This window comes from Sceloporus undulatus, chromosome 9, assembly GCF_019175285.1.
Source record: "Sceloporus undulatus isolate JIND9_A2432 ecotype Alabama chromosome 9, SceUnd_v1.1, whole genome shotgun sequence".
NCBI classification, from domain to species: domain Eukaryota; kingdom Metazoa; phylum Chordata; class Lepidosauria; order Squamata; family Phrynosomatidae; genus Sceloporus; species Sceloporus undulatus.
In genome coordinates, this window is record NC_056530.1 from 15,739,235 (window position 1) to 15,753,725 (window position 14,491).

The following is a 14,491-nucleotide window of genomic DNA, read 5'->3' on the forward strand; positions in this document are numbered from 1 at the left end:
ATTATTATTATTATTATTATTATTATTATTATTATTATTATTATTATTTTAGGGAATGAAATTACGGTAGAGGCACATACAAAAGTTCTGTATTTAAGAGAGAGAGAGAGAGAAAGAGATTAGTCCTTTCTGATTTTCTATGTGCTATAAGTAGATTGCAGAAGTTTGGCGAAAGGGTGGAGGAGAGACTCTTGCTACAAACCCAAGATGTTGCAACAACAGCTCAGTTGGGCTCTGAAGTTATTCCGTTTGCACAATTCTGGATAATTCGTTAACAATCGTACAAACTCTGCTGTTTTTCAAAAAGCACAACAGCATATGATTTGTCGGAAAGTTTAATGAACCCTCATTTGAAATATTATCAGGGCAGAAGAGCACTGTGGATGGAGCAGAACAGAAGTGTTTCATAGAATCATAGAATTGGAAGAAGCCACAATGGCCATCAAGTCCATCAAGCCACAAGGGCCATCAAGCCTGCTGACATGCAGGAATATGCAAAGCACCCTCAACACATGATCATCCAGCTTCTGTTTAAAAACCTCCAAAGGAGACTCCACCACTCTCCATATTCCATTGTCAAACAGCTGTTACTGTTAGGAGGTTCTAATGTTTTGGAAGAACCACTTTCCCTGCAGCTTGAATCCACTGCTCCGTGTCAGTCTGTGGAGCAGCAGAAAATGAGCTTGCTTGACCTTCAACAAGACATGCCTTCAAATGTTTAAACATGGTTATTGTCACCTGTTAACTTTCTCTTCTCCAGGCTAAACATATCCAGCTCCCTAAGCTGCCTGTCATAGGGCATGGTTACCAGGTCAACTCATTTATCCACATTCACGTCATGGATTGTGCAGAAGGTGGGCTGACAGGTCAACCTGAATCTTGAGGGATGGAGGATGAACCACAACACAGGATAGATTTCAAATTTTTATTTTGTTTTATTTATTCTATTTTATTGCACTTATATCTCACCTTTCTCCAAAAAATTGGATCCAAGGTGGCTTACAACTATTTTTAAAATCCCAACTAAAATATCCAACTAAAATGAAGGGTCTGGAAACCATGCCCTATGAGGAATGACTCAGGGAGCTGTGTCAGAACAAAAACCCCACCAGTCTTCGTCAGTGTAACCAATGGTGAGAGATTAGGGAATTGCAATTCAACAGCTCTTCAAAGGTCACACAATTCCCCATCCATGGCCCAAGACAGCTTTCCCCAAACTGATGCCTTACAATGTATTGGACTACAAGTTGGCTAGTTATAATAGGAGTTTGTAGTCTGATTTGGAGGGCACCAAATGAAAGAGGGATGCTTAATATTACCCAGTTTGTTTGGCTGACTCAAACTGGGAATTTCTAGCTCATAAGGTAAGGCTCCTCAACCGTGAAGTCCTAAGATATGCTGTTAGATTGTTCCAATGTTATTCTCCAGCGTGTGGTTTTAGCTGCATTCAAAAACATCAGTAGCACTGGTTTAATGCCAAAATGATTGTGTCTAGTTGCTATTGCTTTCTTCTAAAATCTGAAGCTGTTCTATCTATAATATACCTACAGCAGAAGTTTGTTTAAAGTATATAGCTGCAAATCAAAGTGGGAAAGGGTAAACAGGGAAGGGGAAGAAAATGGGAAACTGTAATTAAATATTGGTTTTAAAAAACAGGGAGAAGGGCTGCAAATTTTGCAAATTACCTGTGATTCTGGGAAGTGGTAACTGCCTGACTTTTATTAGGCAAACTGCTTGCTAACCGTCGAGGAAAGACATTTGATATTCCATCACTGCAAGGTAACAGAGACTTACTCTCTGACTTTTTACTCCCAACAAAGGTAAAACAAGATCAATTTGTCCATCATAGGCAAGTTCTTACAATATCTAAACTTACCTGCAGATATGATAGTGAAAAGGTTTCTTGAGTGAATCACTGCATAGCGCTCTGCCTACAAAGTGGTTTGCAATCTTGCATATGGTAAAGAGGGCCTAGATCTCATTAAACCCGGAGATTAGTGGTTCTCATTGCTCCATAGGATTGCATCAGTTTTTAGTATCATGACCAATGATCTGAGGGAGAGAAGTTGTCCCTATAAGGGAACCAGCCCTGGCGCAAGGCAAGAGTGTAATCTGTCCTGGAAGCACTGACCCCCTCTTTATTCTCTCATCCATCCAGCCTTTAGTATGAGCACAGACAGTTTAGCTTACTGGAATTTTGTAAATTTTTTGGTATTGTTTTCCTTTGCTTCATCTTTTGGATTCTTTGTTACTTCCCCATAATTTTTACCCTCGACATATCCATGGGTCACATCAAATCCATAATTTTGGCCCCAAAACCTGCCCTCAACTTATACATGACATTGACATAGTGGGGAATATAAAGTAATCATCATTGGGTTATATGAAGTGATCCTTAAATAGCTCAGCAGTTTCATTTCAACAGCTCTCCTGACAGCAGAAAACACAACTAGTTCCTCAAAATTACAGCAGAGTTGAGTTTTGCAATTCCAGTCAGTTCATGTCCCACAACTTGAGAAACTTCAACTTGCTACAAAAAAGACAGGAAACTGTCTCTTTATAGCAGCTTCATTTCTCTTTGAATCATGCTACTCATCTTTCTGTAGGGAATCAAGAATGTCCATATGGCAATGCTAGCAGAAATTATTTTATTCTATTTACTTATATCTTGCCTTTCCCATGCCAAAGGTAGAGTTATGCTCCTTTGCCTATTGAGGATATCGTAAAACAGATATGATGAGATGGCATTTGCCACTGCAATCTAGATCCAGTTCACATAAGGCTTCCACAGATTAGTGAACTGGACAGTACAGTCACTTTGACACTGCTCCTTATGCTGCTATGTAGCATTTTCCTCCTTCCTTGGATATTAATCCTGAATTTTGCAGTTATACAGCACATGTTCATTATAACCTCATCTATATTAACCAACCCCTTGAAATGTGAATGCCAAAAAAGGATTGCTAGGATCAACTAGATAAAGTGTTTTTCACATACAATCCAAGCTCTCCACTGCCTTTGACCAAGACTATGTTAAAGAAACTCCCTATAGTTCCATTCTAAGATGTGAATGGAATCAAGGCAGAAAAACTATTTGCAACTAAGATTTATGCTCAACCACATGTCCACACTCAGGAATAATATGAAGCAAAAGAGACAACTATCACAGTTGGTTCCCTATCATGTAGACATGACATGTGACAGCATACATGTGGCTTGTTGGTATTAACAGAATAGCATGAAGTAGTTTATAAGTTAATTTTCTAGCTTCTTCTACATTTGCTTTACAATAGCAAATTACTTCCTACAGTGCTATGGCATGTTAGTGAGCAGCTGAACTAGCTGTTCATTCCCAACAAACCACACTCCATATGTACAAATTCTTCTTATGTATTGAACTGTCCTCTAGCATTCTATTTTTGCTTTGATCCTGGACTGGCAGCTGTCTTTGCAGACAAGAAGCTATCATGCTTGGAAATCAGGGCTGGGGCAGGAACACTTACTCCAGCATACTGGATTTCTTTCACGTGGCTTTAAAGGAACATCTATAGAGCTGCCATTTAAGAATTTGAAAATAGAGCTAAGTATCTGTCAGAGCTTTGCTATGCTAGTAAGAGATGTCATGTAGTTTATCAGGGTAGCTGAAAGGCTGAAATGCCAAGGCAACATATATGTAGGACAGAAAAGACTACAAATAGGCATATCTTCCATTTGTGAAGTAAATGAAAATCACCAGCAAAGGGTATTGGATAAAAATTTATTTATTTTACATACAGAACATTGCCACTAAGACTATCCAATGCAAGGATTTTTAAATTATTTACAGAGAGGGTCTAATAAGCCAGTCACCCCAATGCAAATCATGGAATCCAGGAGCTACCAACAGACAATAAGAGCCAAGGGATAATTTCAGCTTCATGTAGCCAAGTTGAGTCCAACAAGACATCTTCATTCCAGCTTCCAATTCTCACTACTGAGAAGTGGAAATAGATACAAAGGAGAAATTGGCAACTGTCCTAGATGAGCAGAGGAGGAGCCAGGCAACATTTTAAACATCTGCCTTAGAGATGGTTATTTCTACAGTTTTAGGGACTTGATGACAATATGAACAGCGACATCCTTGGAATACAGAACATTAAATTACAGGGATTACAAGTAAATGTGATGTTGGTGTCTTCCGAAATTAGCCACAGGTTCTAAGAACAGTCAGTTTGGCCCTGGACAACACACCACACATCATGAACCTCAGGCAGAGGACAGAAAATACTTTGACCAAGATTCAATCATACTAAAAATAAAGATCCTACTTGAAAAGCAAGAAGCTAAACCTGGTGATACAGGAGTGTCCGCAGCAGCCTAAAAGAACCAGGCTCATTCACGCTGCTCCATCTTGACTTTGGGGGGTCTCAAAAAGGTTCTGTTTTTCTTTTCTTTCTTTCCTTTTGTGTTTGCTTGGAAGTTCCTCCAGCTATCCACACGTCCATCTCGACTCTCCTAGATATGAGAAGAAAACTGTTCAAGAGCAGCTGAAGAGTTGTAACTTTCATTTCCTAACAATATCCTACTACAGTGGTACCCCGGGATACGAAATACCCAGGTTACGAAATTTCCGGGATACGAAAAAATCCCATAGGAAATAATTGTTCCGGGTTACGAATGTTTTTTCGGGTTACGAAAAAATTTTTGGTGCTTTTTTCGGCTTTTTCGCACGAAATCGCGGCTTTTCCCCATTAGCGCCTATGGCATTTCGGCTTGCGAATGCTTTTCGGGTTACGAAAGCGGCGGCGGAACGAATTAATTTCGTAACCCGAGGCACCACTGTATTAATTTTTTAAAAGTGTTGGACTCCATGATCTATAGTAACTCAAGATTTATACATCCCATCATCTCTTATTAGCTGCAGTATACAATTGGATTCATCCTTTTAATATTTGGCATTTAACTGCTTCACCACCAGCTATTGATTTTGCTCTCAAAATGGTGGAATTTGTGGTTCAAACCTGAAGTTTGCTGCTCTTTGGCAAAACAGAATCAGGGATTGTGTCTATGTGTTAAGTAAAAAAAATCACTTTCATGCAAGCTCTACTGAGTTTAGTGAGACTAGAAGGTAAGTGTATTTTAAGATTAGACATGTGTAGTTCTGACAAAACATCCTAATATGTACAGGAACAGTTACCTCAAAGTTCTTTTGCCATTCTCGTTCTCGCTTTGCTTTCTCTTGAGCCTCTATTTCTTCTTCTCGCTGACGCTTCCTACAGCAGAAGCCAGGAAAGAAAGTTAGCATCCCTTACTCCTATATAGGATCAGGGCAAAGACTAAACTGATTTGGTAGGGGTGAGTGGGTTGGATAGGCTGAATTAAAGGTAAAGGAGTTGGAAGACAGATGATTGTGGGAAAAGTTTTTTCTAACAAACAGGATCCTGGGCCCATAAAAATGCAGCATTCAGGGCTTCTCACTGGGTACAAGAATAATCCTGTGTTCAAAGCAACAGGAAGGCAGTAATAACAAGAAAGACCAAGACTGGCCTCTGGTGTTCCAAAACGGAAGCTGTGATGTGAACTCAAATAACGAACTATCTCCTACTAATACTACAGTTGGGCCTCCACATTTTCAGGTTTAACACACATGGTTTTGATCATTCACAAGTTTGCCATTGCCCAACTATGGCTCCCCACTCCCAAAGATGGAGTCTGGTGTGAGAATAGCATACAATAACCTCCCGCTTCAGGAGTGTGGAGAGAACAAAGGACTGCAGCCTCCATCCCACTCTTCAGTTCAAAAATCTGGGCAGGAAGTATCTGGTGATTCTTCTTTTTGCTCTTCCCAAAGGAAGAAACTCTTGGATGGTGGGCTCACTTAGCTTTCTAAGGAACAAAGAGAAAGGAAAGGGATTTAACTTTCCTCCTTCCAAAGGCAGAAACTACCAGCCATGGGATTTTACCTTTGGGAGCAGGGAAGGCATATAATCGTAGAGTTGGAATAGACCACAAGGGCCATCCAGTTCCACCCCATTCTGCCATGCAGGAAATCTCAGTCAAAGCATCCCTAACAGACGGCCATCCAGCCTCTGTTTAAAGACCTCCAGGGAAGGAGATTCCACTACACTCCAAGGGAGTTTGTTCCATTGTCAAACAACCCTTACTGTCAAGAAGTTCCTCATGTTGAGGTGGAATCTCTTTTCCTGTAGCTTGCATCCATTGCTCTGGGTCCTAGTCTCTGGAGCAGCAGAAAATAAGCTTGTTCCCTCCTCAATATGACATCCCTTCAAATATTTAAACAGGGCGATCATATCACTTCCTAACCTTCTCTTCTCCAGGCTAAACATCCCCAGCTCCCTAAGTCATTCCTCATAGGTCATGGTTTCTAGACCCTTTGTTCATACCAAAGGCTAAATCCCATGGATGGCAGGGTAGTTCTACCTATGGAAAGAGGGAAGCTAATTCTCCTCTGAAAGGCAGAATCGCACGGCTGGTGGGGTTTCTGCCTTTGGAAAGAGATTCTCACCCACCCTCTGGATTTGTTGCCCACCACCAGTGAGCGTGCCAGCAAACAGCTTTTGCCTTTGGAAGGAAAGAGTACAAGTGCTGGAGCAGCATTTCAAATATGCATGTGCTCATTTATTCCAAAAGCAAAAGCAAGAAGCTGGCATTAAAAATCAAAAGTTATGGTTCAGTTATTCATGGTTTTCTCACTTTCATGGGGTGCTCTGTCCCTAACTCCCACAAATGTGAAGGGCCAAATGTACTTTTTTCTTAACATTTTATTCCCCCCAATATAATCAACTAAAATACTCTAGGATCTATTTAAAATACATTACAACTCACCAAGGTAATTTATTTACTATGTACAAATCTCTTTTTTCCCCTCTGTACCTCAAAATATATGGTGAAGAGGACAAAACACTAATTTTGGACTCTGAATGAGCATGTTAAAATCCCTGCTAAATTATCAGTTTAGTAAGCTCCTCAAGGCATAAATCTATTCTTTAATGTAAGTTATGCCAGTTATTGAATAATTGAATGGGTCTACTCTAATAGAGATTAATACTTGACTTTTTCATAATTAATATAACACAAGCTTCCAAGCTTTGCTGTCACCCATTACTGCTGTTGTGGGAGATCACACTACTGTACTTACCTTGTATACACTCAATGTACAAATGGCTGCTCATTGCCATTGGGCCTCACTGTTTATTATTTCACAGTAAATAGGTAAACTATGGCGGGATACAAACCGCTGCTTTGAGGCGCTTCCCCGCCGGCGCCATTTGCTCCGTGCGGGAGCCGCAGCAGCCAAACCGCGCGACTCCCGCGCGGAGCAAAAAAGAAGCTCCATTTCGGAGCTTCTTCTTGCGGCGCCTCTATGACGTCGCGAGGCGCCTGGCGCAGACTCGCGACATCATAAGCGCCGCGACACGTCTGGACGCTATGCGTCCAGTACGTAAAGATGGCAGCGCCCATGTAGAAGGTGCGCCGCCATCTTGTACGTATAGGATACGTACTATATGGCGGTTTGTAACCCGCCATAGCAGTATATTCTATAAACACACTGAAGTGTGTGTGTCTATGGATCAAGATGTCACAAATAAGACAAATTGGGCTCTACATCACAAAATCTTACCACAACAAAGCCTGTTCATCTGTTTTAGGAATTAAAAGAATTTCCCTGTTGTATTAGCTGCAACAGATGAAGCATAGCTGTCACTCTAGAAGTCTCTCTTTTGGGGTTGCTAGGCTATTTTGAGTACTACCAACATTAAAAAACGAGAGCCAAACATTCTAACCTTTCATGCATTTCTTTTGCTTCTCTCTCTTTCCTTTTAATTTCAAGTTCTGCGAAGAGTTTCATCGTCTGCTTGTATACAGCTTGCTTGAACTGTAAGAAATAAAAGTTTAGTCACAACATTAAGACCCAGTTGTGACTTAAAATGTCAATTCACTAGCCTTAACTTCTGAGCTTGAACAAGTCACAAGCTACAGACTCTCCCCACCCTGTACAAAAGGATACAAGACATGATACAACACAACAATCATGAGAAAAGATAGAACTTGGAATAATATATTCTGCTATTACAGTCAGCCTTTGGTATCTGCGGATGGCAAGGCCAAGTAGTCCGCAATGGTGGCGTATGCTGTCATTGGGGAAAAAGGGATGGGTAGGTGGGCTGTGTGGAAGGGGGATCGACATAGGACTCCCAGGGGGGGCTGACTGGAGGGCAGTGGTGAGCACGGGGAGGGGGAGCCCCGTCCTCTGTGTTCCTCTTAGGGTGACAGTACACTCTGGAAGTCACCTCCCTGCTCCTCTTCGTTCTCCAGTGGCGGTGGCAGCCTGCAGGGTCCCCCTACCGGCAGAGGGCTCCTCAGAAGAGAGGAAGGGATGGCAGCCTCACTGCCGCCTCCCTTGGTAACTCCCTCCTCCGTCTCCTACTGGTCTTTTCCGCCGAGGATGGCCTTCTTGCTTTCCGGCCAAAGGTGCCACGCACTTCAGAAGATCAGGAGGAGGCAGAAGAGGGGGTCACCAAGGGAGGTGACAGGCAGAGATGCAACCCTTCCTTCTTCCATTCTCCCTTCCAAGGAGCCTTCTGCTGAGATGGGGACCCATGAGGTCACTGCTGTTGCTGCTGGAGAGTGAGGAAGAGCAGAGAGGTGGCTTCCAGGAAACACTGTCACCTGGAAGGGAGTACAGAGGTCAGGGCTCCCCCGCCCCACACTCTGCCTTCCCGTCAGCTAGCTGGGAGTCCTATGCTGACCCCCCCCCTCCACACAGCCCACCCACCCACCCCTTTGTCCTCAGTGGTGGCACAGCCTCAGGCACACACTGCCACTGGGGAGAAGAGAACTTGAGCATCCATGGATTTTGGTATGGGGGGGGGGGTTAGAACAGATCCCCCACAGATACCAAGGGTGGACTGTACTCCATGACACAACTAGCATATCCTTGAGCAGTCTTTCAAATATTCACACCAATAACCATACAAATTGCTACAATCACAGTAAAATATAGGGAATTTTAGTAGACAGCAGAAAAAGGACAACAACAACAAAAACAGGAGAGGGAGTGAAAACTTTACAATCATATTTAGATATCTGGAATAGTCTGTTGCTGCTCACTAAAATACTCTAGGATCTATTTAAAATACAATTAAACAAACCTGGAATAGCATCAGTTCAAAAGACAAAGGAAAGGCAACTGTGGGGTACTAGGCCTGCTGCTGAGCTTTATGCTGCAAGAGGGACTGGCACCCCTATAAATCTCAAGACTTCTGTTCCCCACCATGAGAGGAAGGGTTGTGGAACAGTTCCCATCAAGTCAGAGAAATTCCAAAATATGGACTGATCCTAAATCACACAGAAATGGTGCATGTGCCAGGCCAAGTATACTCCAACCTTGCAAACAAAGCTATGCCCTGGTAGGTCAACTTACTACTTCTGGATCATCCTCTTCTATGTTGATTGGCTTGCCTTCCTTCTTTAATTGTTTCTTTTTCTCTTTTGCCTAAAAAGTATCACAGGTAAGAAACAAGAACCTCACAAAATATAAGGGCTTTCAGGACTGCTCAGATTGATATAGCCTCCAATTCATTCAACAGGCATAGGATTTGTCGATATAGACTCTGCTATAACAGATATTGAGCAAAATCTTGTCTGGTCTGTTTACTTGTTAGTACACTGTATTAAAACATATGTATATATATATTAAAAAAACACACTTCATTATGACTTATTTGACTTGTTTCAAGATGTGTATCAGGGTGGAAATTATGTGGGGATCCTAATGCTGGACTACAATTTCTGGCATTCCTCACCACTGACTAGGACTGCAAAGGTTAATGCACACTGTAATCCAACAATATCAGGAGGACCATGATTTCCACTTGAGAGAGAGAAAGAAAGAAAGAAAGAAAGAGATCTATTTTTATTCTGAATAGAAAGGGACTAAGGAAGCAATCTGAAACCCAACTACCTGGGATAAATTTATTTGAATTCAATAACACTTTCTGCTGAATACACACACATATAATTGTATTATAACTCCACCTGCCTCCATATATATGTCATAGTACAAATATGTTTCACCCAACAGACTAAAGTTCACCTTACGCAAAACACCTGTTGGTCTTGCCTGTTCACTGATCTGCAGGGACTGGGGCTGCACCTACATAGAGAGCTAGTGGCTGCCAGCTCCTGCCCCAACCAATGTCCCTGTTCTGTGAGACCCTAGGAAGACCAATTCAGTAAACAGGCTAGTTTCCAGGTACCAGATAGTATCCCCACCTTTTGGATCAACAAAAACATATGCAGACTAGGGAACATTAGGAGAATCATGGAGGATTTTACAAGACTTGAAAATATGACACCATTCTAGAACACTCACTAAGCTTTTCACTTTTCGCAACCATGAAGTTCAAATAGCCAGAAAGCCTTGTGGCTTTTTGACTAAACAGCAAAAAAGTGAATAATGTTGACTAGTCCAGTGCTTCTTAAGCTATATCAAATGTGGGGACCATCAAGGTTTTATTCTCACTGTACCAGGGACCGGTACCATGTATGTGTCCACTGGATACAACTCTTTCTTGCACTGGTTTACAGACCATCACTTTGAATAGTACTAGACAAATAATGTTCCTTCTTGGGGGGGGGGGGGAAGCAGCGTAAAGACAATATAATCTAGAAATCACAGACATAAGAAAACATTCAAATAACTGAACATGATTCATATCAAGCTTTTATCTAGGATGATATATGCAAGAAATTAGAATAAAATAAAGTCATTTCCCCCCATATAGTTTAAAGGAGAAAGCTTCTAAATGAATTTGAATAGTCAATTAAATTACAATAGGATGTTCATAGGGACAAAGGAAAAATCTTCAACAGATCTAAACAGATAATTGGTATTCATCAAATTTTAAACATTACAACAGAGATCAACTGCAGAGATCAACTTTTAAATTTAGCTTATCTACCTTATCCTTGAATATGAAATACTATTTACTGTCACAGTAGAACTTCAACAGACTTATAGCTGAATAAAATGTAGGAATGCTGTGTTATAACTTGCGCTAAAATGAGCAAACATTGAACCTCTCAGCATATACAATAACTGATTTCCCTCTCAGATGAGACTGTGGCTGTCACAAACATGGTACTTACAATGTGTTCCACATATTCCTTTCCAGCCTGTATCACATCTAAGGCCCTCTTCTTTTGTTCCTGGTCCAGCAACAACTTGTATGCTTTGTCGACAGCTGACAAACCAAACATTAATATCAGCATGTACACATAGCTTCAAGTCTACATGGTTTAAGTCACCAAAAAACATAAAACCAATTATAGAGACATAACAGAGTAACAATATGCATCACTTCCCAATTCAAAGATCAAAACAAGCCACACATCAGTAGCATCTGGAACTCTGAGTACAGCAAAATCAGGAAGGTACCTTCAAATGCCTTTTGTGCTCTTTCAGGATCATCTTGGTTTTTGTCAGGATGCACCAATATGGATAACTGTAACATAAAAGTACAGCTTCATCAAAAGTTATGGTAATATCTCAAGTGAATATCTTTTTAATATACTTTATTAATAAAATCACATCATACTTTCACATTTAATTATTATTTCTCTGAGGAAAGCTCTTCCCCTGGGTTATTGTGCCATAGGTTATTTGACATCCATGCTGAAACAATAAGCCATAATCTTGTTTTCTCTCCCCACAATAGTATTATGTTCTCCTGTAGGACCCAACGTGTTAGTAAATCACAAACAACACTCCAGTCACATACCTGACGGAATCTTTTCTTTATCTCTTCATCTGTAACCTCAGGATCCAACTGTAACACCTGCATGGGGCCACAAGAGCATAATCATAAGCAACTCAAGTTCAGGCCCTCTCTACATCACTGCAACTACACAGAAACCAAAATCCCATACACTTTTAATACAGTTTCAATATACACTCTTGTTCCCTGGGCTATGCAACTAATTAGCAACAAGTCAAAAGCAAAGGGGATGTGACAAGTGTCTGCTGAATAACTGGTTGCACTAGGGACCACACTTAGGTACATGGAAGGAAAAGTATTTGTGTTGGTGCAGGAAAACCCAAGTGTTTGCAGAAACACAATCTTTTTGGGAGGAGGGTTGTAAGGAGTCCCTTCAAAAACAGCATGCTCAGTACCATACACAAACAGTCTGTTGAAATGGAAAATAAAGAGATATGAGGAACAGAATAGAGTATCATAGAAAAGGTTGACTGGAAGGAACTCTGGAGAGAAGCACGTCATGCTGCAACATTTGGTCACACTTGTAATTCCAAATGCAGTATAGTTTTATTCTGTTATTCAAACATGTCCAGGTAAAAGAGCATAACTGGTATATGGATGCATTTTGCGAGTTCATTTATTCAATGGTCAACATGTACATTAATCACACCCCTATAACAAGCAGATTCTGGGGTTCAAAACTAAAGAAACAGCTTTGAAATGGGAATTCCCACCCATCTGAAAGAAACTGTCAGCTATGAATTTGCAATAAGCATAAGCCACACAATTAACAAGGTATGGTTAGATGAGTAAATAAATCTCTTCCTCTGGGTAACAAGTAACGTTTGTCAATAAATGAGCTTGGATTAACAGGATAAGCACTGTACAAGTATATTTTAAATGATAAGCGAATAACCAAGAGGTCTGAGAGAACTGCAGTGGCAGGACTACTGCATGGACTCACCTCAAACGGATTCAGATTGAAGTAAGACGCCCCAGGCCTAGTCAGCCTCTCAATCTGATTTTTGGAAGTTAAAACAGAATCTCGTTTCTCTATTTGTTTCACCTGCAGAGACACAGCATCGGTAATCATTAGAGATGTGTATTATTAAATTATAAGGGTGAAGAATAGCAACAGAACTCAACAGCAGAAGTCAAGCTATACAGTGCTTCCTCGGGTTACGAAATTAATTAGTTCCGCGGCCGCTTTCGTAACCCGAAAAGCCTTCGTAAGCCGAAATGCCATAGGCGCTAATGGGGAAAAGCCGTGATTCCGTGCGAAAAGCCGAAAAAAGCACCAAATTTTTTTTCGTAACCCGAAAAAACATTCGTAACCCGGAACAATTATTTCCTATGGGATTTTTTCGTATCCCGGAAATTTCGTAACCTGGGTATTTCGTATCCCGAGGTACCACTGTATATACAAGCTCTCTCAATCTCACTGCAAACCATGAGGAGACACTTTGCTCTACTTCTTCCATTCCCCCCTTTTCTCTTCTTAGTTGTGCAACTTGAGGATGTGGTCCAGCTACATGAAATAGCAATACAAGCTAATAGGTTAGGTCCGGGAAACACCTTTGGGATGGTGAGCTGTAAATGCTTAAATAAGGATGGGTAAAGTGCTGGCTGTTCATAAGGGAGCCATGCTGAAGTGCCTTCAATTACATTTATCACTTCTGCACTAAACCAATGGGAGTCGAGGCTAACGCTGGCCCTGTACAGACAGGCCAAAGGAAAGCTGCTTGGGGTCACTTTGGAGGTGCGCTGTTTAAATGACGCATGCGCCCTAAGAGTCCGAAAGCCATGTCAAAGCCATGCTTCAGTCTTAAGGACTGGAACATGGCATTGGTGCGACTTCCCAGGGAGTTTCATGGCTCAGCGGAGGCTGGAGCCTGGATCGCCCCATTCTGCACCTGCTGATAACCACTAGACCACACTGCTCTGTTTAAACCCGGGAGGCTTGTTTCCAATGGCCGTGCTCCTTCCTCCCAAGGCCATGCCCAACACCCTTGCCATATTCTAGGTCCAAAACACACCGCAGGGATAATCTAGGCTCAGTGCCAAGGGATCATGGGGGTTGTAGTTTATTGTGCCACCAGAGCTCCTTGGCAGAGAAGGCTTGAAGGAGGTACGAAACTACATTTCCCAGAATCCCTTCGCCACGGTCGAAAGAGCCTGGGGCCCGTCGGCTGCGACCGCAGCCGGCCTCAACGTCCCGAAAGAAACCGAAGGGGGAAACAAGGGGCGGACAGAAGGAAAGGGGTCTCGGGAAAGAAGGAGGACGAAGGGGGAGCGCGGGCTGCCAGCTACCTCCGTATAGAACGTGAGGAACGCCTCCTCCGCCCCGACGCCAGACTCTCGCTCGCCCGGAGCCGCCATCTCTCTCCCGTCACGTGACCCCTCCCCAGCGCGCCACTCTCACGTGACGCGGACGCCCACTTCCGCCAGCGCCCGCGCCACGTGACCCACCGCCTTGGTATAATAAGGGAAGCGACCGTAAGGCCTGCGAACAGCCTTCTGGGAAATGTAGGCCTGTAGTCCCTTGACCCTGGCAGGACACAACTGTAGTCCAAAGGCACAAATAGAGGTCCAAAAGGCACGCTGAGGAAATAATCCTGATTGAGGCCGCTTTAATTGCCAGGGAATCCTGGGAACTGTAGTTTATTGTTGTGGCGCCAGAGCGCTCTCTCTCTCTCAAAAATGTCTTTTACAGAGTAATCCACATATAATAT

At 42.2% G+C, this 14,491-nt stretch overlaps 1 protein-coding gene across 2 annotated transcripts; it reads right to left on the minus strand.

Moving 5' to 3' along the window:
* Positions 1–3,743: 3,743 nt before the first annotated feature.
* DNAJC8 (DnaJ heat shock protein family (Hsp40) member C8) lies at positions 3,744–14,202 on the minus strand. Of its 2 annotated transcripts, XM_042440871.1 has the most exons (9): positions 14,070–14,202; positions 12,724–12,825; positions 11,784–11,840; positions 11,441–11,507; positions 11,152–11,246; positions 9,425–9,496; positions 7,785–7,876; positions 5,177–5,252; positions 3,744–4,494 (listed from the first exon to the last, which is right to left on the minus strand). In XM_042440871.1, the coding sequence occupies exons 1-9, from the start codon at positions 14,136–14,138 to the stop codon at positions 4,372–4,374; spliced, it is 753 nt and encodes a 250-aa protein (XP_042296805.1). In that variant the 5' UTR covers positions 14,139–14,202; the 3' UTR covers positions 3,744–4,371. The 2 variants fall into 2 exon arrangements, with proteins under 2 accessions (XP_042296805.1, XP_042296806.1); XM_042440872.1 differs by lacking the exon at positions 9,425–9,496.
* Between the last annotated feature and the right edge of the window lie 289 nt (positions 14,203–14,491).